At 46.0% G+C, this 24,667-nt stretch overlaps 3 protein-coding genes across 8 annotated transcripts in view; 2 read left to right on the top strand and 1 right to left on the bottom strand.

Annotated features, from left to right (window-relative positions):
* Positions 1-2,460: 2,460 nt before the first annotated feature.
* On the top strand, positions 2,461-8,553 carry SEC13 (SEC13 homolog, nuclear pore and COPII coat complex component). Its single transcript, XM_014520196.2, has 7 exons — positions 2,461-2,865; positions 3,580-3,731; positions 4,681-4,814; positions 5,081-5,214; positions 5,984-6,104; positions 6,990-7,136; positions 7,680-8,553. The coding sequence occupies exons 1-7, from the start codon at positions 2,762-2,764 to the stop codon at positions 7,788-7,790; spliced, it is 903 nt and encodes a 300-aa protein (XP_014375682.1). The 5' UTR covers positions 2,461-2,761; the 3' UTR covers positions 7,791-8,553.
* A 3,909-nt stretch (positions 8,554-12,462) lies between these two features.
* On the bottom strand, positions 12,463-19,764 carry MBD4 (methyl-CpG binding domain 4, DNA glycosylase). Of its 3 annotated transcripts, none has more exons than XM_006024134.3 (8): positions 19,573-19,764; positions 18,270-18,518; positions 16,842-17,710; positions 15,309-15,383; positions 14,449-14,583; positions 13,985-14,134; positions 13,374-13,477; positions 12,463-12,718 (listed from the first exon to the last, which is right to left on the bottom strand). In XM_006024134.3, the coding sequence occupies exons 1-8, from the start codon at positions 19,608-19,610 to the stop codon at positions 12,641-12,643; spliced, it is 1,698 nt and encodes a 565-aa protein (XP_006024196.1). In that variant the 5' UTR covers positions 19,611-19,764; the 3' UTR covers positions 12,463-12,640. The 3 variants fall into 3 exon arrangements, with proteins under 3 accessions (XP_006024196.1, XP_014375683.1, XP_014375684.1); XM_014520197.2 differs by having other exon boundaries at positions 15,309-15,380; XM_014520198.2 differs by lacking the exon at positions 15,309-15,383.
* Positions 19,765-19,867: 103 nt separating this feature from the next.
* The window catches only part of IFT122 (intraflagellar transport 122), a 35,183-nt gene continuing 30,383 nt past the window's right edge, over positions 19,868-24,667 (top strand). For 3 of the 4 annotated variants that reach the window (XM_025204787.1, XM_025204786.1, XM_006024131.3), the window contains exons 1-4: positions 19,868-19,952; positions 20,551-20,617; positions 22,904-22,988; positions 23,724-23,802. In XM_025204787.1, coding sequence (XP_025060572.1) covers positions 19,912-19,952; positions 20,551-20,617; positions 22,904-22,988; positions 23,724-23,802 — 272 coding nt within the window. In that variant the 5' untranslated portion in view covers positions 19,868-19,911. The remainder of the gene's footprint in view (positions 19,953-20,550; positions 20,618-22,903; positions 22,989-23,723; positions 23,803-24,667) is intronic. The other variant, XM_006024132.3, reaches the window with a different exon arrangement.

Below are 24,667 nucleotides of genomic sequence, written 5' to 3'. Positions count from 1 at the left end.
GCAATCCTGGGGGGCTGGCTACCCTCATCGCATCCCAGCCAAGGCTTTGTTCACCTGGGTCTTAACCTCTAAGGAGAGGGACCCCACCACCTCTCTGGGTAGCCTGGTCCTGTACTTGACTACCCTCTTTGTAAGAGTTTTTCCTAATATCCAACTAAACTTTCCTTGTTACAACTTGAGACCATTGCTCCTTAATGTCATCTGTCACCACTGAGAACAGTCCAGCTCCATCCTCTTTTGAACCCCCCTCCAGGTGGTTGAAGGCTGCTATCAAATCCCTTCTCAGTCTTCTCTTCTCTGAACTAAATAAGCCCAGCTCCCTCAGCCTCTTCTCAGAAGTCATGTGCCCTAGCCCCCAAACTGTTTTCATTGCCCTCCACTGGACTCTCTCCAACAAGAACATCCTTTCTGTAGTGGGGGGCACGGTACTCCAGATGTGGCCTCACTAGTGCCCTTGTTGCTAAGAAGGCTAGCAGCATACTAGTCTGCATTAGTAGGAGCATTGCAAGCTGATCGAGGGAAGTGATGATTCCTCTCTTAGGTGCTGGTGAGGGCCGGAATCCAAAGCTCCACAGGCCACATTTGGCCCGCAGGCCAGAGATTGAGCATTTCTGTTCTAGATCCTTCCTTCTAATGCCTGGGACTTGCTGCTAGAAAACATGAGATAACAGTGTGCACCATTGCTGGAGGGATGAGAAAGAGGCAGATCAGTGTGTCAATTTGTGGGAAGAGGGAATAAAACAGCACTTCTAAACACCGTCTTCAGATGGGCAGGTCTGTGTCTCAGTGGTCTGTACAGCTTTGCTGCCTCATATTGTAAAACCCCTTAAACTTACTTGCACGTATAACCCCTTGCCTGGTGTGGCTGTGGGAAGTCAGTGTCCCCAAACATTGCTTTAGTAAGAAGAGGGTACAAACAAGTCAGATAAATTTATGTGCGTAGGCATTAGAACACAATGTGTATTATAAGCCATGAAACCCCGCATGGAAATCTGATAACAAAATTTCCCTATTCACCAGTATAGCTTAAAACCTCAACTCATCAGTCTCATAAGGACCCATTGGGTTGAGGCTCTTTACCTTGTGCACAGGTAAGAGCTGTTCCAGATGGCACAAGGACTTTCAGCACTTCACAACACACTGACTACGCTAACTTCTGTGGCCTTTTAAGTGCAATTCACTGGGCATGTCTACACGAGACACAGTGGAGTAGACTAATTAGGTCCGCGGCAAATGTCTTGTATCCACACATGTGCCCCCATTAGGCTACAGGAAAGTAATAAACTCCACAGCAAGGAGTATTTACAAGCACTACCCTTTTGTGGAGTTTTTTCCTTCACAGCACTGCATGTGTAGACTAACACGGCTGGCTGGTGCACGAGAGTGCTTCTGTGTGGGGGTTGCCTGCTGGCTAGCCCCACACTGGAGCATGCTCGTGGCCCAGCCAGCCCCTCCACAACACATTGAGCTGGGTTGGAGCAGCCCCAGGCTGGCAGGCTGAACCTTTGGGCCCCCTGCCAGTTAGGGTTTCTCTGACCTGGTTTAGCATGCTGGAGTCTCAGGCTCGCATTCAGATGGTGTGCCCAGGAGCAATACACTCCAGTGCGATATGTACCAGAGTTTTTTGCGTGCTAACAGCATGTGTAGATGCACCCACTCTATCAGCAGTCAGGTTCTCTCCCTGCTGGTGTCTCTTCTGTGGGGAAGTTGATCCTGCTCCCAGCTGTGCTCAGGCTGGGCTGCTCCACAATCTCCCTGGGGCCCCTTTAATGGTGCTGGGAGCATGTCAGGGAACAAGGCCTCTCCCACGCTCTAATTACACTGGCTCCAGGTAAAAATGGCCTCCATGTTGCAGCTCTTTTATTTTTTCCACTTCCACTCCTGTTAGCCCTCAAAATAGCAGAGGGCCATAGTTCAGACCAACTTCTTGGGTTTGGTTTTCCTAGACTTTGAGTGGCCTCACCCCACTGTGCTTATCTCTTCAAAACCCAAGGTCAGGGGTTACACAAGCATAAGCGATTGGTAACATTGTGTGGGGAGGTGGATCAAAATTTTTGTTCCCATTTGAAATATAAAGAAACCAGAACCAAGATTAAGTAATTTAGCTGAGGCCAAGAAGAGTCAGTGGCAGAGAATAGAAGCCCAGAGCCCTGACTTCTTGTCTCAAAGCACTGGGTTTGACTACTTGTGGTAATTACCCTATTACAGGGGTTTTCAACCTTTTTGGGTCACTGTACCCCAGTGACCGGATGCAGGGGGGGGAGGGATAGAGGAGGTGGTGTGCAGCTGGACGCCAAGCAGGAGGGGGCCAGAGTGGTGCATGGCTGAACATGGAACTAGGCCGCCAAGCAGGGGGGTGGCATGTGGCCTGATGGGGAGTGGCAGGCGGGGGCCCGGTTTACTTTCCCCTCCCACGTTTGCCTTCCCCTGCCTCCCATGTCTGGCCAGGCAGGCAGCACCTACACAGGATGGTGCATGGCAGCACTCCATCCCTGCCTGCCTGCACCTACCCCCTAGGGCCTTCTCAAGTACCCCCAGTTGACAACCTCTGCCCTATTAGGGAGGTGTAAACTATAGACATTAAATATAATATTGTCTACTTACTGCAAGAAAATAATTTGGAACAAATGACCTGCATGAACACAATAACTGAAGTCTTTTTATCCTATTGTTCTGGTACCTGGTAGGCAGTTCATGAGTGTTCCAGCCACTCTTGAAACTTAGTGGAAATCTTTGCATTCCCTTCCAGCATGATGCTCAGATGGATTATTATGGTACTCGGTTAGCAACCTGCTCCTCGGACAGATCTGTGAAAATCTTTGATGTCAGGAATGGAGGGCAAATCCTCATAGCTGATCTGAGAGGGTGAGTGCTTTAAATATCAAAATTTAAGTAATGTGCTGACTGTTGGCATAACACATCAATCATCTCTCTAGTGAGGAGGGGTTTGTAAAAACTGATGTGCAACTACTCACCAGGTATGTCCACATGTTGCTGTACAGTGATGTTACTGCGCTGTGCTTTACTACTTCTTTTTGGAAGTACTAAACAATGGTGCAGTAACCACCTGTACTGTGCCATATGGGCGGTGCACTATAAGCGGGAAGTGTGCCGCTATGGGGATGTAGCTAGTGAGTTTGTGTAGACCCATGTGATCACTACATCACTGTTGGCGTACCCACCTTGCACTATACAGTATGTATCCTGGGAAGCAGTGTATCTGGTTGTCTTTAAACTTGCATTACAGTGAATGGGGGAGAGGGGAAAAGTGAGTTACTTGTAACTCAGCTTTTAATCTCGCTGAAACTTTGACCCCCATGTTCCCAGAAATAAATATATTCCTAATAGCTGACATGTGAGCAAACATTGGGGATCTTATCCCAACTACTGTATCCTAAAACCAGTTCCATTGACTAGCAATAATGCATACTTTTCATTGTTCCCTCTTTTTTCCCCAGCAAGACATCATAGAGGTGTTTACTTGAATTAATTTCAAACAAGTATTGTTGTGAAACAAGCAAGAATAAAAGGGAATGATTCTCTCTCTCTCTGTCTTAATTGACACCTTTTTCTTTACAGCCATGAAGGCCCTGTGTGGCAGGTTGCCTGGGCACATCCCATGTATGGAAATATTCTGGCTTCCTGTTCCTATGACAGGAAGGTTATCATCTGGAAGGAAGAAAATGGCACTTGGGAAAAGACATATGAGTACACAGGTCATGACTCCTCAGGTATGTGGTGGTCTAGGTGGACACAGAGGGTCAAGTTGCATCTGACTGAACCTTTCTTCATCTATTCTGTAGTATGTAAGCAATGCATGTGTTCTCTGGGGACAGGAGAACATCACCTCTTTGTCTCTTCTCCCAGGGCTGCACATGCTGGCAATAGCTTCCCAGTCCTGATAAGAAGGGACAGTTTTTGGAATCTAAACACCATAAATCCACAGGGTGTTGTGTTGTGCTCCCACAAAGCACCAATCTGGTGCAAATACATGAGAACAAAAGACCTGATAGTGATTTTTTTCCTCGTTGCTTGCTATATCTCATAGCAGAGGTCTGCTTTGGTCAGCTTCTCAAGTTGATGCTGAACATACAGTTTCTTTTCTAGGATCAGTGGTGTTCTCAGCAATGACAGGAAACTTAAGATTTTGAACTCTGATTTAAAAACTCATCCCTCCTGCTTATACCTTCTTTATACCCCTTATTGGTTTTAAGGCAGCTTCTTGTTAACAGCAGGAAGTCAGACAAGATAAATGATTCTCAACCAGGCTGCCTAGAGATCCTTTCATGAGTACCACTGGTTGCCATGCAGTGTTAGTTAGGTCTGTTAGGTGTGCAGACATGATTCGTAAGACAAATGCAGAATTTTCAAATAGGAATCCATAGTGATAAAAACACTCTGACCTGTTGTAATCTTCCTGAGCTCTTTGCAACAGAAGAATTATACTGTTTTCTTTTCTGTAGTCTAGAAAAGAGAAAACCAAAAATTGGAATTTTATGATAGGTGCCTTAGGTTTGTCAATGTGTGTCTTGGGTCTAAAAAGGTTGAGAATCATTGGACTAGATGATTAAAGAAATACTTTTTATTAACATTTTTTAATTCAAGTCACTCATTCATGGTTTCCAGTGTCTTTGCAGCTGGTCACTTTTATGACAATCTTGTATTTACTATTTCTGACAGTGAATTCTGTCTGCTGGGCACCACATGACTATGGCTTGATCCTGGCCTGTGGGAGTTCTGATGGGGCCATTTCCTTATTGGGTTACACAGGTGACGGACAGTGGGAAGTAAAAAAGATCAGCAATGCACATACCGTAAGTTTGTATCTATAACATATGTGTTGCCATATAGATACATGCTGTACCCCAAAGAGTCTAGGTAAAGAGAGAACAAAGTGATGTACTGGTGGCAATAGGTAAGTTTCCTAGGATAAAAGAGTGGCAGTTTTTTATGTTAGAAGTAAGCATTTGGGGGGGGGGTTGCTTTTTGTGGACGCTGTGTGATAAAACATAGTGACCCCAAGCAGGCTAGATTTTTTTAAGGGTAAAAACTTTAACACTCAGATTCTGTTCTGGCACAGATTGGGTGTAATGCTGTTAGCTGGGCCCCTGCTGTTGTACCTGGAAGCCTTATAGAACAGCCATCAGGCCAAAAACCAAACTACATTAAAAGGTTTGCATCGGGTGGCTGTGACAACCTCGTCAAGATCTGGAAGTAAGTGTCTGATATCTATTCTGCTTCCTTCCAAGGGATCAGTTCCTTTGTTGATCCACTAGATGGCTTGCTAGAGGCCACTTACCACAAATAGTAATTAAACAATGCCATGTTTTCCCCTGTCGCTTAAAAGTGTCTGTCTTAGAGGACGTTGAATGGAGATGGCTCTCTGGGATTTACATCTTCTTATGGGCTAATTCTCATTCAAAAGATCCTCTTTCACTTTGTATCTTAGGAAGCAAATACTTTCTTTGTGATTTTTAATTTTCCCTGGCTGTGCTCAAAGCAGTAGCAATATACAGGCGACCCTTGCCATTCACGGGGGGATACGTTCTTGAGATCCCTGTGAATGGCAAAATACACGAATACAGCACTACGTTCATGAACATCATGAACACAGTGGCTGGAGGAGTGGGGCACAGCTGTGCTGGCAGCAGCAGGAGCCCAGTAGTGGCAAGCATGGAGCTCCCAAGGAGCTCCTGTAAGTGTATTTTAAGATGCGGGTTCAGCATTTGCAAATATTTTAAACCACGAATACCAAACCTGTGAATAGTGAGGGTTTCCTGTAATTCCAATTTTGTTTGTAGGCTATTGAAACTGAATACCTCTTGGGTAGGCCCTTCAGGTTAAACATAAGAAAGTGGGTGAGGAACATTTGTGTTTCTTATTTTGTGGCTAAATTGGCCACTTTCAGGAGTATTGAGTACATTGCAAAACAGTGTTCCAAAGTGGGAGGCAGAGTAGACGTGATTGTTTGCTACCCCTTCAGGGAGGAGGATGGCCAGTGGAAGGAAGAACAGAAGCTGGAGGCTCACAGTGACTGGGTCCGAGATGTAGCTTGGGCACCCTCCATAGGCTTGCCAACAAGTACCATGGCTAGCTGTTCACAGGTAAGACTGTCACTGGAACAATGAATATGCTGGCTCTGAATGCTCTCGTCTGTGTAGCCATTCATGTGAAATGAAGTCAAGAGGTGTTAGAGCTATGGTAGATATAACAAATCATTCTAAGGAGGTGCTGGCAGTTATCTGTACTTGTAGGTTTCTGGCTTTCCCTTCTTTTAAGAAAATGATCTATAGAACTGAAGAGCTTAGATCTGTAAGAGACCTTATTGGACAAAGGAGAGGAATTGCAGTGGAATCTGGCAGTCTTATTTTCCCTGTAGGCAGGGAGGGTTCCACTATGATCATACCTTGAGAAGGGGAATGGACGAAGATGACCTCCAAAGGCCCCTTTCATGCCTACTTTTTCAAATGTTCGTTCTGTGCTGAAAGGCTCTTGGTGACTCTGGGTCAAACATACCCAATTCACAGAGAAAAATACTTCCTCTGATCTCCAGGACTGCAAAATGAGGGTGGGGTCTGAGAAACCAGACCTTCTTTCTGGCTCAGACATCCTCACCAAGAATAAAGGTTCTGTAGTGGTACTTATTGAAGCAGCTGTTGCTGCTCATGCTGGGGAAGAATCCATCTCTCTCTCCTGTAGCTGGATTGGCTCTGTAAGCTTGGCAGACATAGTGAGTAGCAAGACATTAATTTAGGCCAAAAGTTAGATAATATGGCTTATTATTGGAGCAGATCTTTCTTCCAACCTACTCTTTTGATTAGATGTGTTTTTTTATATTTCTTAATTAGACCATGTAAAATACTCAGAGCTGTGATTGGTGTTTGTTCAAAATAGATGCTTTTTGAAACAAGCAGTGTGTCTCTGCATAGCCTCACTTTGGCATTGCCAAGGACAGCCATTAGTCTAACAACTTCTTTTGCCTTATCTAGGATGGCAGAGTGTTTATCTGGACATGCGATGATGCCTCTGGCAACTCATGGTCACCAAAGTTGCTACACAAGTTCAATGATGTTGTCTGGCATGTTAGCTGGTCTATCACTGCAAACATTCTTGCTGTGTCTGGAGGAGACAACAAAGTGAGTGTTGTATCTTAGAGCTGGCTCTTGCATGCAGATAAATAAGTGAACACAGTGGACAGTACTAGTTTAGTCTCTCAGACAGCATCAAGTCTTTGTCCACATCTTGGCCCCAGGGGATGCACAATCCACTCTTCCTAATGGCATACTTTTTAACACCAGTTTGAAAGTAGGAATTGTGTTCATGCGGTAGAAGCATTTTAAATAGTTCTATATTTTTTAAATAAGGTAAGATTGAGTATTTTGAAGGCAAATTATCCTTCCGGGATTCCAGTGCACCTGGAATGGGAGCATGGGTGTAGTTTGATCAATAAACAAGATACTTATTGACCAGTAAATGAGGTTCTTTCCTCAGCTGCTTTGTAAGAATTAAGAATTAGGGACGTCATCAAATGCTCATTAAAGAGCAGCATCACCTGAAATCAGGAGTATGTGGAAACTTTTTGAAAAGGTTTAGGAAGGGAAAACTCCCCTGTGCAGTGGACTCCAAAGCAGGGGAGTGGAGGGTATTGTGTTAAGATCTACTTCATGTTTTGCTTCCAGGTCACTCTATGGAAGGAGTCCGTAGATGGATTGTGGGTGTGCATCAGTGACGTCAATAAAGGCCAGGGAGCTGTGTCTGCTATTACAGAGGGTCAGCAGAACGAACAGTGACAACTGGATTAACAGCAGCCTAGGCACAACGCGAGGAACTACGATCACTAAATCCAATTTGGTTGGCCTTTCTCAATCTGATATCCAATCTGATGAGCATTCTGTAACCAGTATTGATAAACTACAGTGATCATCAGCCTTAATTGACATTTGTCTGAAATTAAAGATGAACTACACTGCAAAATGCAGTACTCTATACTGTTTCTCCATTATATGTAATCCCCTCATCACAGGATTGAGTTCTCTCAGATGTACCAGGATCCGACTTCCTTTTTTGCTGAAGGACTTTGGCACATGAGAGTGGGGCCATCACTGCTCAGCACTGAACTGAGAGTTGCAGCTCTCCCAGATATTAGAAAGACATGATGTATGTACCTATGCAAAGTCCTGCATCCCCTTCTTTGGGGAGCTGGGAGAGCTTTCAGCTTCAGCTGTGATCTCACCATCCAACTCTTCCAAGGCCTTGAGCAGAAAGAGGAACTCAGATTTCGGTTCTTTGATGAAAGCAAGTTGGGAGGGAGGGAAGCCAAGAGACAGCCTTCCCATGGAAAGGAGCAGTGAGGTGTGCACAAAAGTGTTTTTGATTTACAGTCCATTAACTTGGTTAAAAGCTCTTATTTAAAAATCAGCCTCTAAATGATCTTAAAACTTAGACGTTAAACTGTTTCTTTTTTTAGCTACTTTTGTGTACTGGACCTCAGGTAACACTGTACTGTGTTTAGGTTTCAATTAAAAAAAGGAATAAAGTCCTGTTGGTTACAAAGTCTGGTGTGTTGTACTAACTCTTTAAAAAAGGGAGTTATATTTGTAGCAGCTTTGCCATGGGTGTAGCCACAGTGTCCACATTTAGGCATTCTATACTTGCGTCTTTCCTATGACCAGCAGTAGTACTAGATCGGGGCAGGCAATGGTTTTTGGCCGGAGTGCCAAAAAACCCACAATGTCTACCTTGGAAGGTGCTGGAGTGCCAGCATGCCAGAAAAACAAAATTGGGGGGTTAGGGGGGCGGAGCAGGGCGGTACATGGCAGGACGCACTGCATATTAGTATATTTAATAATCTTAAATGTTGCCTTTGTTGTTGTGTACTTTTTTTGTTAAGCATGTTGCAGCAAGAGTGAGAGAAAAAAAAAGAAATAAGAGAAAGAGGAGAGAGAGAGAAAGGGGAGCAGAGAGAGAACCAGGCACATGCACGCACACATGCACACACATACTTTTTTTGTTAAGCATGTTGCAGCGAGAGAGAGAGAGAAAAAAAAAAGAAATAAGAGAAAGAGGAGAGAGAGAGAAAGGGGAGCAGAGAGAGAACCAGGCATATGCACGCACACACAACCACATGTGCACAAACACTGAGAACTAGAACAGATACATGCACACATGCATCCAGACTCAGACACCTGTGCACACAGACACAGAACCAGATGCATGGGTGCACAGAGCCGGGCTGCTGGGCCACCAGATGAAGTCCAACCCAACAATGCCCTGGGCCTGCCAGAGCCCCTGTGCTTCCGTGGAGCCAGCCCCCGGGCTGCAGCATGGCCAGCCGAGGCCCCGGCCCAGTCTTCCCATCAGCCCAACCACTCCCCCACTCCACACAGCTAAGCCCACAAAGGTGTGGCACTCCTGGCAAGGGGCAGAGGCAGCGCCAGCCTCATCCCAGTAGGGTCTGGGCCAGTGCTGGGCTTGGAGCAGGTAGGAATCGGGTGGGCTCAGCCGCAAACCCTGCTGCAAGCTACCCAGAGCTGGGGTTAGCTACAGCCAGGAGTCTGCAAACAGCTGCATGTCTGCCTCACAGTGGACAGGGGTGGGGGGGCCTGAGGCAGCACAACCCTGGCCTCTCCCCTGCTGCCAGCACAGAGCTGATGCTGGGCTCCAGAGCCCAGAGCAGCTGCTTGTAGCCAGCCTGGGCTCTGGGTAGCTGCAAGCAAGCAGCCGGCAGGCCGCAAACAGCTGTGCTGGGCTCCACAGCTCCAGCATCAGCTCCATGCTGGTGATGACTGCGCGCAGAACAGACAAGAGGGATAGGGCCTGGCCCTGAGGCAGCGCAGCCCTCCCACTATCTGCACTGAGGTGCATATGCAGTCACCACCAGCATGGAGCTGATGCCAGAACTGTAGAGCCCGGTGCAGCATTCACAGCCTGCTTGCTGCAGCTGCCCAGAGCCCAGACTGGCTACAAACAGCTGTGCCAGGCTCCAGAGCCCTGCCATTACCTCTTTGCCAGGAGTTGGGGAAGAGACTAGGGTTGCACTGCCTCAGGCCCCTCCCCCACTGCCCACTCCAAGGCACATGTGCACATGCTGGTAGAGCTGATGCCGGAGCCTGGCACAGCTGTTTGCAGCCTGCCTGCTGCACCCAGCCCCTGCTCTGGGTAGCTGCTGCCAGCCACGGAGCCCGGGCTGCTTGCAACAGGGCTTGCAGCTTCCCAGCCGTCTGCTGGGAACAGCCCAGGCTCCGTGATTGGTAGCAGCTACCCAGAACCGGGGCCGGTGGTGGTGTGCTGAGCAAAATGGTCTCGTGTGCCATGCTCAGCATGCGTGCAGAGGGTTGCCAACCCCTGTACTAGATGGTTCCTTGGAAACCTTTTGACATGCTGAATACCATATGCTGTACTGGCTTCAGTTCATTGCTAAGGACCCACCCGTGAGTGAGTCCCAGAGAAAGGAAACAAAACTTGGTGCACTTCATCTAACGCAATTTTCAACTTGGGTTGTCTCATCCTGTGAGCATTTTTTTCTTCAATATGTGGTCTCTTGGGGAGATAAAACTTAAGGACTACAGGTTGTTGGTAAGTGTTTGGTTGTAGCCCTAACCACTAATGTATTATCCCCAGACTAAAACTGAATGCAGCCCAAGCATCTGGCTATACTTACAGCTGAAAGGCAATTGAAGCCAGTTCTCATGACTTCTTTATATTTTCCCACTCTTGAGGTCAAAAAAGGTCAGCCATTGGTTAATCCTTCCCCAGTTGCTCAGAGACATTGCAGATGGATGGACTAAGTCATGCTTGACACAAATATGTACCATTCATTTTCTGTGTGGCGACAGAATACATTTTTGTATGGAAGAACAAAGTTATCCAAGACCAACATTTTCTGTGACATCACAAATTTTTCTGTTTAGAAAGAATACATTTCCCTTCATTCTTTCCATTTAGAAAGAATGCATTCCCCTTCTTGAGTTGATGCTGATCTTAACTCAAACTGGGCGTATTTTTGCACACCTTTTTTAAAATACCTTTGATATTAGCTGGTTCTTTTCACAGCACAGGTATTCAATGTGTAGGATCAGGGGAAAGTAGGGCTGGAATGTCACAAGTTCCTTTATTCTCACCCCCCCTGCTCAAGGGAGGATCATCCCTGACTAAACCATTCCAGTCTGTTTAATCTGCTCTTGAAAACTGCCAAGGATGGAGATTCCATAACTTCTCTGGCAGGCTGTTCCAAAGTCTGACCACCCACATAGTCAAAACAATCTGATCTCCAACCTAAATTTCCTCTGCTGCAGCTTGAGGCCATTGCTCCTAGTCCTGTCCCCTACAGCCACAGAAAAAAACCCAAACATCTCCATCTTCTGTATAAATTAGCTTTACAGCTAACAAAGCTTAAAATTCTGCTTCAAGTTAAGCACACGCCAAATTGGGCCTTACACTTACAGGTGATCACCCCATTTTTACAAACTTTTTCAGTGGTTTCAGGAAGACCTCTGGGGAGATCCTTGGCTGCCCTGGCAGTTCCACTCTGTACTGGGGGAAGGCCTGACCTTCCTGTCTTTTATCTAAAATCTGCAAAATTCAGAAAAAACTTAGAACAGCCAAAGGCCTCTTTTTTAAAAGGAGAGTGTCCAAGAGTTTTAGGTCTCAAACTTAGTTTTGATGAGTGCCGGTATTTTCCAAAACATGGATCTGCAAAAGTCAGTCTCTCAGTGCACTGTTATCTCAACTGTTTCAAGCTTGAATCTGTTCAGCCTAACAGAAGGGTAGTTGTGGCTGAGAATGCAACCTGGGACTAAAGAGGTAGACTACATTTGTGGGGGCTCCTACATCTTCCAAAACTTGACCAATGTAAAGCAGTTGAAGACAAACTGCTCCTTCATACTGGCTGTGTGTGGCTAACAAATGTAGCTGTCTGGTGGGACCCAGCAGCAGCCTGGGAAGGGTTTCCCTGTCTGGAAGTGCTAGCCTTAATCATGGTTCACAGAAATGATTCCTCTAGTTGTCCCCTGCTGCCGACTGCTTTCTGCTCTCTGGTACAAACAACTGACCAGATGCACCCCCCTGAGCTTGGCTCCATGTTCCATTTCTACAAGTCACAGCTCTTCAAGGATCCTCAGGGCTGGTTGTTGGGAGGTCCCATGGCTCCATACTAACCTCTTGCTCCACTTCAGCTCTTCCCACCTGGAGAGACTTCTGCAGGGGTGTTGGTGGGGGCGATAAACAGTGCCACAGAGACAGAACATCTTCCTGCTGTGCTCCCTGGACAAAGATCTTCCTGCTACCTGGACTGTAAAGCAACTCAGACAATGTTTTAGAAAAATAAAGTCACAGACTTTTCAGCCAAGGGTAGGACCCTGATAACGTGAAATGTTTGATGTCAGTGGGAGTTGAGTTTGTATCGAAAGAAAGGACTGCTATTAAAAAGTAGAAACATTTATTTAAAAATATAAAAAAATAGTTATCAACATTTAATTACGATAATTACCTACATTGCAAAACATATTTGACAAAAATACTGGGATCCAAGCACTCAATGATCAGAACTGTAAGTGTGTAGAGCAGGCATTTCCACTTCATTTTATTGGAATATGAAGAAAGAGGCAAGGAGTTAAACGCTGAAGCTAGCTGAACACAGTTTTCAATCAAGACTCAGTTTTTCATAATTTTCCCAGAGCCAGGCATGATATATATTTAGTTTGTGATCTTGTGGGCGTACCTGAAAGATAATCCAGACATAAGATTTAATGTTTAATCAAAAAGTTTTGCATTAAAAAATTCTGTAGCATTGAAGCATGTCTCCGAGAAGCCTCCATACCCAACTCCAACCTGCTTTACAGAGCAAGGATAAGAGTACAGCATGTTCCTGAAATAAAGGGAGTAATGTTTGATCACCTACGCGATAGTACTTGCACCAACTGAGAAGCCAAGTTATATGATAATCTTGCTGTATTGAGTACAACTGCCATGCCCAACAATTTGTGAGCAGGAGAAAGGCCTGGTGAGGGTGTGGAGTTTGGACAGAGTGAAGACAGAAGAAATAAAGGCAAGTCAGAGAAGACAGTAGGCATTAGAACTGACATGCAGAAAGGATACCCAGGGAGGATCCAAGAAATGTAAAAATAAAGCAGGGAATTAAAGAAAACTGTCACAAATTTAGGGCAAGAGCAAGTGTTTCTAAGATCAGGGCCTTAAAAGTATTCTGCAAGTTCTTCCTTGTTTCAACCTGAAAATTTATTATTTTGTCTTTGTTTTTGTTTTTAATCCCCAGGGTTATGCCGAACAAAGTCAAAGCCAGCTGATGTCAAAGGCAAGACTCTTGCTGCCTTTGACAAACTTGGGATCCAGCCTATTTGAATGGCAGCATCACTTACCTCCTTCCACTCATTAACACAAAAGATTCTGTAGGAATCATTTCCATATTTTCCAATTCCATGCAGTTCAATAGGGTACTTCCATTGCTTGCTCAGATACTCATCTAGAGAAAATAATCCCATCCTTTACCACATGAAGACAAATGTACTTATTGAAAAGCCTCACAAGAAAATATCAATAAATACTTCAAATCTGGACAAACCCTTGATTTTTTCCCCATTAAAAACAGCCAAAGTTCCCATTTTATATAAAACCTCTAAAACTTTAACTAAGTTTTTTACATTAGCAACAGATGGAGAATTCAAAACAACCAGAGCTAGGGTTTTAATGCCATTTCCTTACTGACATCTATTTAGGTCAGTGGTTGCCAACCTGAGGTACAGGTGCTACCAGATATCATGTGCAGCCTCTGTATGTGACATGTGGCAGATTGAGGAGAGGACAAGTAGCAACAGCCTGGTCAGGGAGCGAAAAGCTGAGCAGCAGCTGAGGTAAAGGAAAGGTATCAGAATGGCACTCAGGGAGAGTTTGGGGCTAATTTGTGGCTTGCCTGCCAAAAAGGTTGACCTAAATCAGGGGGGAGCCATTCTACCAAAATGTTCAAAATTACCTGAAAACTTGATAATGGCCTTCGCTCTCAGTTCATAGAGGCCAAGAGGTTTAAGCAACTCTGACACTTCCTTCCAGTCAGCTGTTCTTGTGACTTCAGGAGAAGGGTATTTCTCCAGAAACTCCCAGAGTGCAGGGATTGCCATTTTACCTAGCCAGAGACAATGTGGTGAATAAAGATGGTACTTTCCATTTGCAACTATCCTAACTATTTCGAATATCAGTGACAGGGAGGAGCTACAAATCAGGTAAAGTTCTTTATATTAATACGGCTTGGACTGTGTTACCCTCTTTGCTCTTTTCATTATTGTCATAAAAGCCTAACTAGCTAAAGCTCTGATCCTGTAACACCAGCCACCTTCTATAGCCCACCTCAGGCCTTACGTAAGCAAAAACAACTTGCAGACAATTACAAATGAAACTATTCTGTCAAGGCTAAATTCTGCATTGTATAACTCTGTTTACCTGAAGTTTTGTTGAGAAATATGGTTGCAATGAGGAGTTTCCAGGGATCATGAAAGAGTATTTCTTGGACCAAATTAAAAGGAGACCGAGGAGGAGTCCATTTTCTCAAGGCCTTCCGCCTAGGTGGGCTTGGAGCTATACACAAAGGCAACATAGAAAACCTTTATTGAAAAGTATATGGCAAATATTTCTTGAAGGATACTGGAGCAGATTCAGACCCACGGAGGCAATGAATGTCTTCTCTCTTACCAAACTGTGAGGGCATCTGTGGCCTGGCACTGGCCATGACAGCTTCCATAATTCACACCTGTTTCAACACTGCAGCAGTATAGAGCTGCCAGGACATGTCTGACTAAATGATGTATCCTGCAGCTTACCCAGGCTCCACCCTCATTATATACCCATCTTCTCTCCCTATGGAGGTAATGGAGACCTGGATCAGCATCAAGGCATAGAAGCTCTCTATGAAGAAGGCCTTAGAGGTGCCCTACAGCCATTTGCATCATCTAAGCACAGAGTGGGTAGCTAGATGTGGCTGTCACATTTGATATTGAAGAAAAGGCTCTAAGGGCAAAAATGTATCTCATTTAGTGCAGGATGTCTCAACTAAGACAGTAACCAAGAAGGACAGATAATATTGAGGAGAACGATTGTATGATCTGCTGTTGAGTTAAAAATTAGAAAAAGCCCTTTCACATATTCCACAACAAAGCTATCAAGTGTGAATAATATTCAGATATGACCAACAGTAGCTGGATTAAGCCAGTAACACTGAAGTGAAAGACTCTGTTTCCCCATACTCATTCTTGATCTATCTACTTCCCCAAAACAGGGGTCTATTTCTATAGAGACTGGTGTACCTTCTTTATTGTATTTACTGGAAAAATATGGGCTGGTTTTCCTTCTGTCCACCTGTGTTCTTGGGCCATAATCTTCTAAAAAGGAGAAAACACATTGGGATTATCATGTGCATTCAGATCAAATGGAGAAAGAGAGAATTAAGAGATTAATTCTCAAGCAGGTACTCTGAGGTACTTTGAGATCCTTTCAGAGGTGCAGTGGGGTGCTACACAGTATTAACACTGTTAGATGCACAGTCATGAAGTAAACAGATTTCAATAGGAATCCACAGTATTAAAAACATTATGACCTGTTGTGCTCAGAGTTCTTTGCAACAAAAAAACTGTTTTTTTACTTTTCTGTGGTCAAAAAATCTAGGGAAAATTAAGTGGTATTTTATGAGGGATGACTCGTCTAACAAGGGGTGCCTCAAGTCTAAAAAAATCCCCTGAGGTATCCTGTTATATTTCACACATTATTTTCCTCTCTATATTGTGCATGAAATACAAACACTTGTACTGGCACCGCTGCATGGACAAAAGCAGTGGATCCACCCCAGTGTCTAGTATATTTCAACATCTGCTAAAAAAATCATCAAATGACACATCCTTAACATAAATTTTCAATGTAGTGAGCCCCCGGGGACTACAAAGGAGCACCAGAGATCTAAATTTGCTCCAGGAATTACTGTATTATCACCAGAAGAAAGCTGAACAAGTTTAGCTGTATTACTTGAATTAAAAGTAGACAAACTTCTCAAAACGAGTTCTCAATATGAATAGAGCGCTTCCAGTACTAAACTACAAACAAATTATCATGAGGAAAACAAGGTCAGGGATTTAATGTACAGGAGCTACTGTGTAGCAACTGTCTGTGTGTTCAGCCTGACTTAGTGGCATAGGTAAATTATCCCACAGTAACTTGTCTCTTTCAGAGGAAAAAGTTACCAGGGGTGTTTCATGTGGTTTTACCACAGAGAAGCTGCTACCGTGAAAATCCCCGTCTTCCTTCACCTTACAGTAACTTTTTTGTGTACCCGTGTCCTTAGATACAGCAATATGCGATACCGTACAACACCAGTGCTAGAAAGGTTATATAGACTTCCATGAAAACACACCTCAACAATATTAGCTACAGCCAATCATAGAATAGGGAAGACTGAAATACATACTTCTTTTTTATTATTACTTAGAAAGCATGCTTGACTGAATTCTAAAATAGTGCTCTGCTCCAAAATGCATCTACCAGTGATTTCCCACCAGGGTGCTACGTTTTCCTTGGTTGCCTGGAGATTCTTTCCAGGGTGCCAAACATTAGTTAGGTGTGCAAATATGATTCACAAGAGAAACCCAAAGATTACAAATAGGAAACCACAGTGTTAAAAACATTCTGACCTGTAGCCTTTCTGAATTCTCTGCACCAGAAAAATTGCTGTATTATTTTCCATAGTGAAAAAAACAAGAGGAAATGAACAGCTGGTATATTCCAAGACCTGCCTCGAGTCTAACAAGGGGTGTACTGTATCAAAAGAGATAAGAAACACTGGTATATACCTTTCAGCAACTTAACTGATGTCAAACTTTTCTTGCCACAAGGCTGTGAACTGCTGATTTCTGTTTGAGCATTAGATTTGAAGTCCTGGCTCTGCAAAAGCATTTCATCCTTCCCCTGCCCAAATTCTGATTCTGCAGAGTTCTCCTCAGAGTCTTTTGTAGCTGTATCATCAGAACTCCTCTCTGAGCAGGCTAACTCCACTGTGGTTCCTGATGCCTCTTCTGAGTGAGCTAAGACTGCTCCAAGATTCACCTCTGATTGGGAGCCCGATGTCAATGCGTTTCCTGAGTCTCCCCCACACTTTCCTGTATCCACATCATCTGAGTTCTGATCACCACTATCAGAAGCACAAGCATTATTCTCTCTCTGGAATGCTTTGCTTTTATTTATTTCAACTTCTTGTTTATTACACGGTATTTTTCTCTGTCTTTTGTTCTGGGTACAAGCTGGATTCTTTTTTTCTGACCTTTTTCTAGCTTTCTTAATTTGAACTCTTTTTTCAATTATCCCATTTTCTTTAACCTCCAAAGAATCATCCTTTGGTTTACATTCTTTAACGACCAAGTCTTCTGTTCCCTGGGTGAACGTGACAGAAATGTTTTCCTGCTCTTCATCAATAGTCTGAAGTACCTGAACACTACCACCGCCTTTACCATTTTGTGCACTAAACTCTTGTTTTGTATTGTCATGTTCCTTTTTCTGTATTGCGGTTTTCACAGCTTTTGCACTGCATTTTTTGTCTCTCACCTTGGTATTACTTTGAGCAGGAGTAGTAAAATCAAAATCTTCTAGTTTAAGACCGGTTTCTCCAGTTTTATGAAAATACTCTACAAGTGCACGTTTGGATCTTAACTTCACTCCTTCAGGACTGAGAAAGAAAGGTATATGATCAGTGATTACTTACTGTTTCTGTTTCTTAATCTAAAAAATATGCAATGCAGCCTCCTTTTCTAAACATACGCTAAAATACTGGCTCATGTTGGAAGAAATAATCTAAACTAATATTTAAGGAAAAGGAAGACTAGCTGAATATGCCTTTATAGATAATCTTTCTTTTAATAATTGATCAAAAAATACTTGTTATAAAACAAGAAAATGTGTGATAGTATCTTACACACTTGATTAAGCATTTTACAGTCTCACAACATGCTTCTAAGGCATATCAATGTTTTATTTATAGCTTTGCATCTTATTAGTACGAGGCACAAAGTCATAACATGACTCATTTTAAATTATGCAGAACTTTTCTCTTGACTTTAAGCTGAGCCTCACAGTAACCTGTGTGACAACTCGGGACAGAACCCAAGACATGCAACAGCAAGGCCTCTGTTCTGCAACACATACTTTCTGTCTAGTAGAATAAATCAAGGGCACAAACATTTAAATTTACTGTGCCCCTTTCATGATGGATTGCTAGAAATGTTTACCTGATAAAATAAACATCATATTTTCCTGCAGTTTTGCCTGATTGTCTTTGCTTTGTGATCTTCTCCCATCCATTTGGAGCGACTTTGTGACATGCAACAACCACTTCAGAGACAACAGCTGCATCTTCTTTACACAGGAGACTGTTCTCTGCTATGGTCTCAGTACCTTCAGTTTGTGAATCAAAATGTTCTTCTGTCTCTGTCACTAACTGGTTTCCTTCATCTTTTGTTTGCATGTCACTTTGGTCACTGAAGGCAAACAAAAAGAAAATTTATCCTTCCAGACAGGTTTTCTAATCAGAACTGCAATATTTCAGGAGCTGCAGAGAACTGAAAAAAATATCCAGCCAACAGCCAGCCACGATCTGATATGCAAGATTGAGCTCGTTCTCTCTGACAGCAGATGTCCGTAGAGCTACAGAAATAGCACGATCAGCCTTTCCTATGTGAAACAAGCATATATTTGTATGCCTACGTATGTACGTGTGCACGCGCATACATACAAAGCTGTGTGGTTGCTCTGATCTTGGATCTGACACGAGCCACCCCTCGTCCTGTACTCTGTAATAACCACGAGGAGATAAACGTGGACGATTCGGGACTCGACCATCTCGTGCCCTCCAGAAAAAACTGCCGAGACCGGTCTTTTGAAAAAACAGGTTTCTAGCTGTGTTCCTCACATCCTTTTCGAACATAACCGGTCGCCCTCCTGAGAGCCCAGGGGTCTGTCATGTATCACATGAGCATGCTGTTATTTGAAGACGTGACACACACGTGCCCGTGCCACGTGGGCCGGAGAGGAAGGACTGGCTGGCTTGGCTCCACGGCCTCTCTCCGATCCAGGCTCTTGGCGTGGCTCCGCCGGCGGACAAGGTGGTGCCCGAACGGCCCCACAGGGGCGAGGAAGGCACTCCTATGCCCCTCGCTTGAATCACAGTGAAGATGCCTGTGGGACCCTGGCACTTGGCTGCTACGTTGGGGCACCTCAGCAGTATGTGAGGCTCTGGACCCCCTGGCCCAGCACCCGCTCCAGCCTCCCCTCAGGGCTGCAGTGATGCCCAGTGCAGGGTGCGGGCCCCGGGTGCTCAGCACTGTATGGGGGGAGGGGGGAGCGGCCCTGAGCCAGAGGGGCAAAGCCGTCATCAGCGCCCCTCGCAGGCGCGAAGCCACACGTCACCGCAGTGACGTCACTCCTGCGTGCCCTCCCCGCTACGTGACATCACCTGTCCCCCCCACCGCACGACACCAAGCTACGGAGGACAGTGGTGGGAACAAGCCCCGCTTGTTGCCGAAGCAACCCTACCTGCCCTTTCCTTGCTCCCCTACTTCCGAGGCCGCCATGTCGCGGCATCTTAGCGTCACGTGACGACACGCAGGCTCGTGCGACGCACGCGCGGCCCCGATCCCGCCAAAAGCGAGTAGCACCACCCAGAAACATTCTGCGCATGCGCCCGGCCGAGGCGCCCGCGTACTCCGCACCGGAGGCTCCGCCTTCCGCGCCTGCGCGGTGTGGGCGTTGGCTTCACTTCTCCCCGCCCCCTCCCCGTCGGCGCCGAGTGGGCCCCTTGCGCATGCGCGTTGCCTGGGACGCTTGTGGGGGGGGGGACCGGTAGGCCGGCCGCTGAGGGAGGCCGCGGGCGGCATGAGGGCGGCGCTGACGTGGCGGGACAAGGCGGAGCAGTGGTAAGAGCCGGGCTGGGGGGAGGGCAGTGAATGTTGGCATGAGCCCCGCCCCTTTCCCTCGAGTGACCCCGGCCCTTTTCTATTGGGCGATCCCGCCCCCTTGTCCCAGGTGGCCACGCCCCTTACCCGAGCCTCTGCTCTGCTTGTTGCTCTGTCCCCTGGGGGACCCCGGCCCGGGACCTGGAGGGCTGGGGCCCCCTGCCCAGGGACATGGGCTCAGCGCAATGGTGCTTTTCTCATCGCACTGGCGCGCTTCTGTCCACTCCGGTGTGGCTCCGCGCGCTTCTGTCTCGCGGGCAGCATTTTCCATCCCGGTTCAGCCTTGCGCTGCCCTCCGCCCCGGTTCTGCCACTGCCCCCAAGAGCGGTGGCTGAGAGGGTGCGGGGAGCAGCCCGCGTCCTGGTCTGTCAGGTGGCTGTCGGCTGGCAGAACGGCCTGGGGCACGTTCTCGTTAGCTTGGGGAGATGGGTCGTTGTCACCCATGTGATAACGGGACGCGAGACCTGCTCTGTGGAGCTGGACCGAGGCATGCTTCCGCGATCGCTCCCTGTCGTGTTTCGTGCTCCTGTAAGCCTTCCCTTTGGGTTTCTCTCTGCAGCATCTATGACCTCGCGTTTAAACCCGATGGGACGCAACTGATCATTGCAGCGGGAAACAGACTGCTGGTAGGAGAGCGCTTTAAGTTTTCCCAACGGCAGCAATATGGTGGGGGCTTGACATGCATTCAGTTAATCTGTTGAAACAACTGTCAAGAGATCTCTCCTTTCTTTGCCTTCCAACTCTGCCATTACCTGTTGGTGGCCTTCAATTATATATGGCCTCAAAATATACTAACATTTTCCAGTGTGCCGTTTTTGGGGGTTTGTTTGTTTTAAATGAGGACTCTTTCATGTGACTTTAGGCCAGGGCAAGCAATTATTTCAGGTGGAGGGCCGCTTAATGAGTTTTGGTGCACTGTCAAGGGCCCCATGGATAGTACCGCTCCTTGATGGTTGCCCAGCCCCCTTGTCACTGTCTTGGGACTGGACATCCCACCCCCCTAACTCTTGACCTTTCCTACTAGAAGTCCTTCCCCTTGCCCCCCAGAAATCCCCCTTTTGGGTGGCGGGGTGCCATCTTAGAACCAGAAAAAAACAAAATCATACACTAAAAGTCAAATGCCTACTATAGCATATTTTAATTTTACTACAAAAAATATTTTTGTCATGGTTTGGGTTTGTGTTGTGCATGTATATAGAGGTGATTGTATATATTGCATATAAATAAAATCTTATTTTTGAACATTATGGGGGGTGTATGGTGGGGTATGGGGGATGTGTGTTTGGGAGGTTGTGAGGGGGTGTGGCTGTGTGGGGGAGCATAGGGTATGTTGGGTTGTGTATATGTGGGGGGTTGTGGGTGCAGAGGGTGGGGGTGGAGACACCCCCCCCCCACCCCGCACTGCCCATGGGCCATGGCTCTGGCCAGCACTGTACATTACAGCAAGGGGCACAGCCTCCACCCAGCTGCCTATATCCAGAGCCTGAAACTTCTCTCCCATGCTGAGCATCCCCAACAGGGAAGGCACTTGGCTCCAGTACACGGGGCTTCCTCCCCTGCTGTGCGAATGCAGGGGCTGCAAGTGAGTGACTGGGAGCACTGGCTATACAGGTAGGTGCACGGAGGCTGTGCCACTCCTTGCACTGGCCAGAGCCATGTCCCGCTGGGCACCTGTGCCCTAAACTCCCCACCTGCTGCTGCTCCCTCAGCCTGCCAGGGCTGCACACTATAGGGAGTGGTGGGGGTGGGGTCCCACACCCAATACTGTCCCTCACACCCACATGCTTGCCCACCCCAGCTCTGCGCTGCCACCACCCCGTCCCCCTGGGCACGGGCTCCGCACTGCCACCAGCCCCATGCTTGGGGCTCCCTCCCAGCTGCAGCCCCGCCCTCACTGCTTTCCTACCTGCAGCCTGGAGCCGGGGGCAGTGGGGGGAGCTGCGGCAGCAGCAACTCTGCATGGAAACTGCACGCTGGCCTGCCTCGCTCTTCTGGTCACGAGGGTGGAAGCGAGTCCATAGGGTACATTTTTGGGTCTGTGTACATGTGAGTGCCTCGCTCCCATCCTCGTGGGTGGAAGGGCTGGGTGGGGCACAATGTGTCATCTGGCCCATGGGGCCCCTCAACAGTGGTTGAGCTGGATCAGGCCCACGGGCTGTATTTCGCTTGACCCTGCTTTAGGCCTAAAAAGATTTTGATGACATGAGGGAAGGGGTTAGTATAAAACAGACTATCCAAGTTAGCTGCCTGAGAGCATTAGATAAATGACTTTTGTTTATATGATCCTTTAACCTTTATTCTCCCATGACATAATACCTGGCTCTCAGTGCTTAGAAATAAATGCGTGCTCTAACGTTGAGGTCAGCAACCTAGAAACATTGCAACTGGTCCACAGACATGGGGCTTTGGTATTCAATCATGAAGATGTTTGACTGTGGGTCCTCTCCCTGTGTCACTAAGGGGGACAGAAGTAGTGGTTGTGACTGGGCCCTAGCACTCATCAGCCTCTGGCCAGGGGTGAATCCTTCTGGCCTATGGCTGGAAAAGGTTTTCTACCCCTGCTCTAGTATATTAAAAGGCAGCATCTACTTAAATGCTAGCCATTTTCAAAACACAAGTTAAAAAGTAGTTGTAGCTACTACAACTATTCTAAAATCTTCATGCCAGATTTTAAGGTCTTACTTATGTTTTTGTAGATATAAGTAAGATCTGTCTCTTTTTGCTATGTAAAAGGTTCATTCAAACAGGGGGAAACTGACTAAATGGGGAAACTGCAAAAAAACATGCACTTTGAAAACTTTAAACTCTTGTTTAGTTCTTTAGTTCTTATACTTCTAGGCCCCAGTTCCATAGAGCTCCTTGGAGGACTAGGGCCTTATATTATTCTTTTTTTATTATTATTATTTATATAGGTATATGATACATCTGATGGAACCTTAATTCAGCCTTTGAAAGGACATAAAGACACAGTGTACTGTGTGGCTTATGCTAAAGATGGTAAGTGACACCTTTCTGGCTTTCTTGGGGAATGCCCAATACCAGTAACTTCCTGTGCCAGCTGCTGCTCTGTGTACATCATCTCCTGAAACACAAGTAGTGTATCTGTCTTAGCAGGTGGGTTAATTCATTCAGCAGCAGATGAAAATAGTTTTAATAAAGCTAAGAGCCCACTTGCAGCCTGAACTAAGGCAGCTGCTCCTAATTCTGGTTTGGGACCTGGTGAGCAAGGACCATTGAATATGCAGCAGCATGGCACTGCCTGGTGCAGATATAGCTGTTTCCTTACATACTTTAATTTAGAAAAATGAAAAGTAATTGGTTTCTTCCTCTTTGTATTGCAGACTGAGCAGTGAAAATACCAAAGAGTTCTAATAGTCATACTCTGCCTTTCATCCTGTGGTTTCAAAGTACTTTATGAACCCTAGATGCAGAAGAAAGTTACCAACATAGGTCTCAACATAATGTCTCTGTAGTTGAGTGGGGGCTTAAGTGGGGCTCTGCATGAGAATAATAATATTTATGTCTGCAGTGCCCCATTGAGATCAGGGTAGCTTCATATGGATGCAGAAGTACAGCAATGTGAAATCAGTTAAGGATTGCATCCATTATTGTTTGAGCTCTAAAGCTCCAACTGTTACAAAGAACTTCCTGCATTCACTTTGGTTAAACTGAGTATTTGGAGAAAAAATTATTCTTAAAAGTGTGGGTTTCAGTACTATATTTAATTTCTAGGCAAGCGTTTTGCATCTGGCTCTGCTGATAAAAGCGTGATCATTTGGACTTCCAAGTTAGAAGGCATTCTGAAATACACGTAAGTGAGCCCTTTCACTTCCTTGCCTTCCGAGCCTACAAAATTTGGTTGTGGATTTCTGGTCTTAATGACTGTGAGTGGTGCTGGGAGAGATGGAGGACTGTTTTGTATGCATACATGTAATCAATGTGGCATTTACCATTTATTAAGAGGTTCACATGTAATCTGTCTTACATATTCAAGGCCAAATTCCTCTAAAGAACTACGCACAATACTTTCTAAAGCCAGTGAGATGCACAGAGATATTGCTGGTAAAATTTGGCATATCACCCTTAATCATGTTTTACAGCATGTTTTATTAATCTCATTTAACTGGCTGTATTGGATCTAGTCAACACACTTGGGGCTTTGGTAACATTCAGTTTCAGGTCATGCCCAGGACCAGGAGCCTCCTTACCATCCCCTTGCAGCTCCCCCTTACCTCTGGGTTGTTCTCAGCAGCCCTTCAGCCAGGCGATATTGCTGCCTGGCCTCCAGGCAGCTAAACTGCACTGTTTATATAGGCAGCCCTTGCCTCTAAAATGGCTGCCCTCATCAAGCACCTGGCGGCTGCCAGCTCCAGGCCCTTAAAGTGGCAGACACCCCCTGTGCTCTGCCACAGGCACCTTAGGGTTGCATCCAGATGAGTGTGGCTGTGTAGTATGTGGTGCTGCAGACCTGTCTGCGGTGCCACACATCGACATGCAGCCATTTCCAATGCTGCTACTTTGCAGCGTGGGGATGGGAGGTTGATTCCGGGAGATCCTGAGGTCAAAACAACCTGCGTCAAAAAAAGAAGGTGGGGCAGAGCATGTGACAGCAGCACACACCACCCAAAATCAGGCTCTGGCCAGCCGGAGTCATGTTCCAGCTACTGGCCAGGATT

Source organism: Alligator sinensis, unplaced genomic scaffold (genome assembly GCF_000455745.1).
Source record: "Alligator sinensis unplaced genomic scaffold, ASM45574v1 scaffold451_1, whole genome shotgun sequence".
Classification (NCBI taxonomy): domain Eukaryota; kingdom Metazoa; phylum Chordata; order Crocodylia; family Alligatoridae; genus Alligator; species Alligator sinensis.
This window is presented reverse-complemented; position numbering and strand designations above follow the sequence as displayed.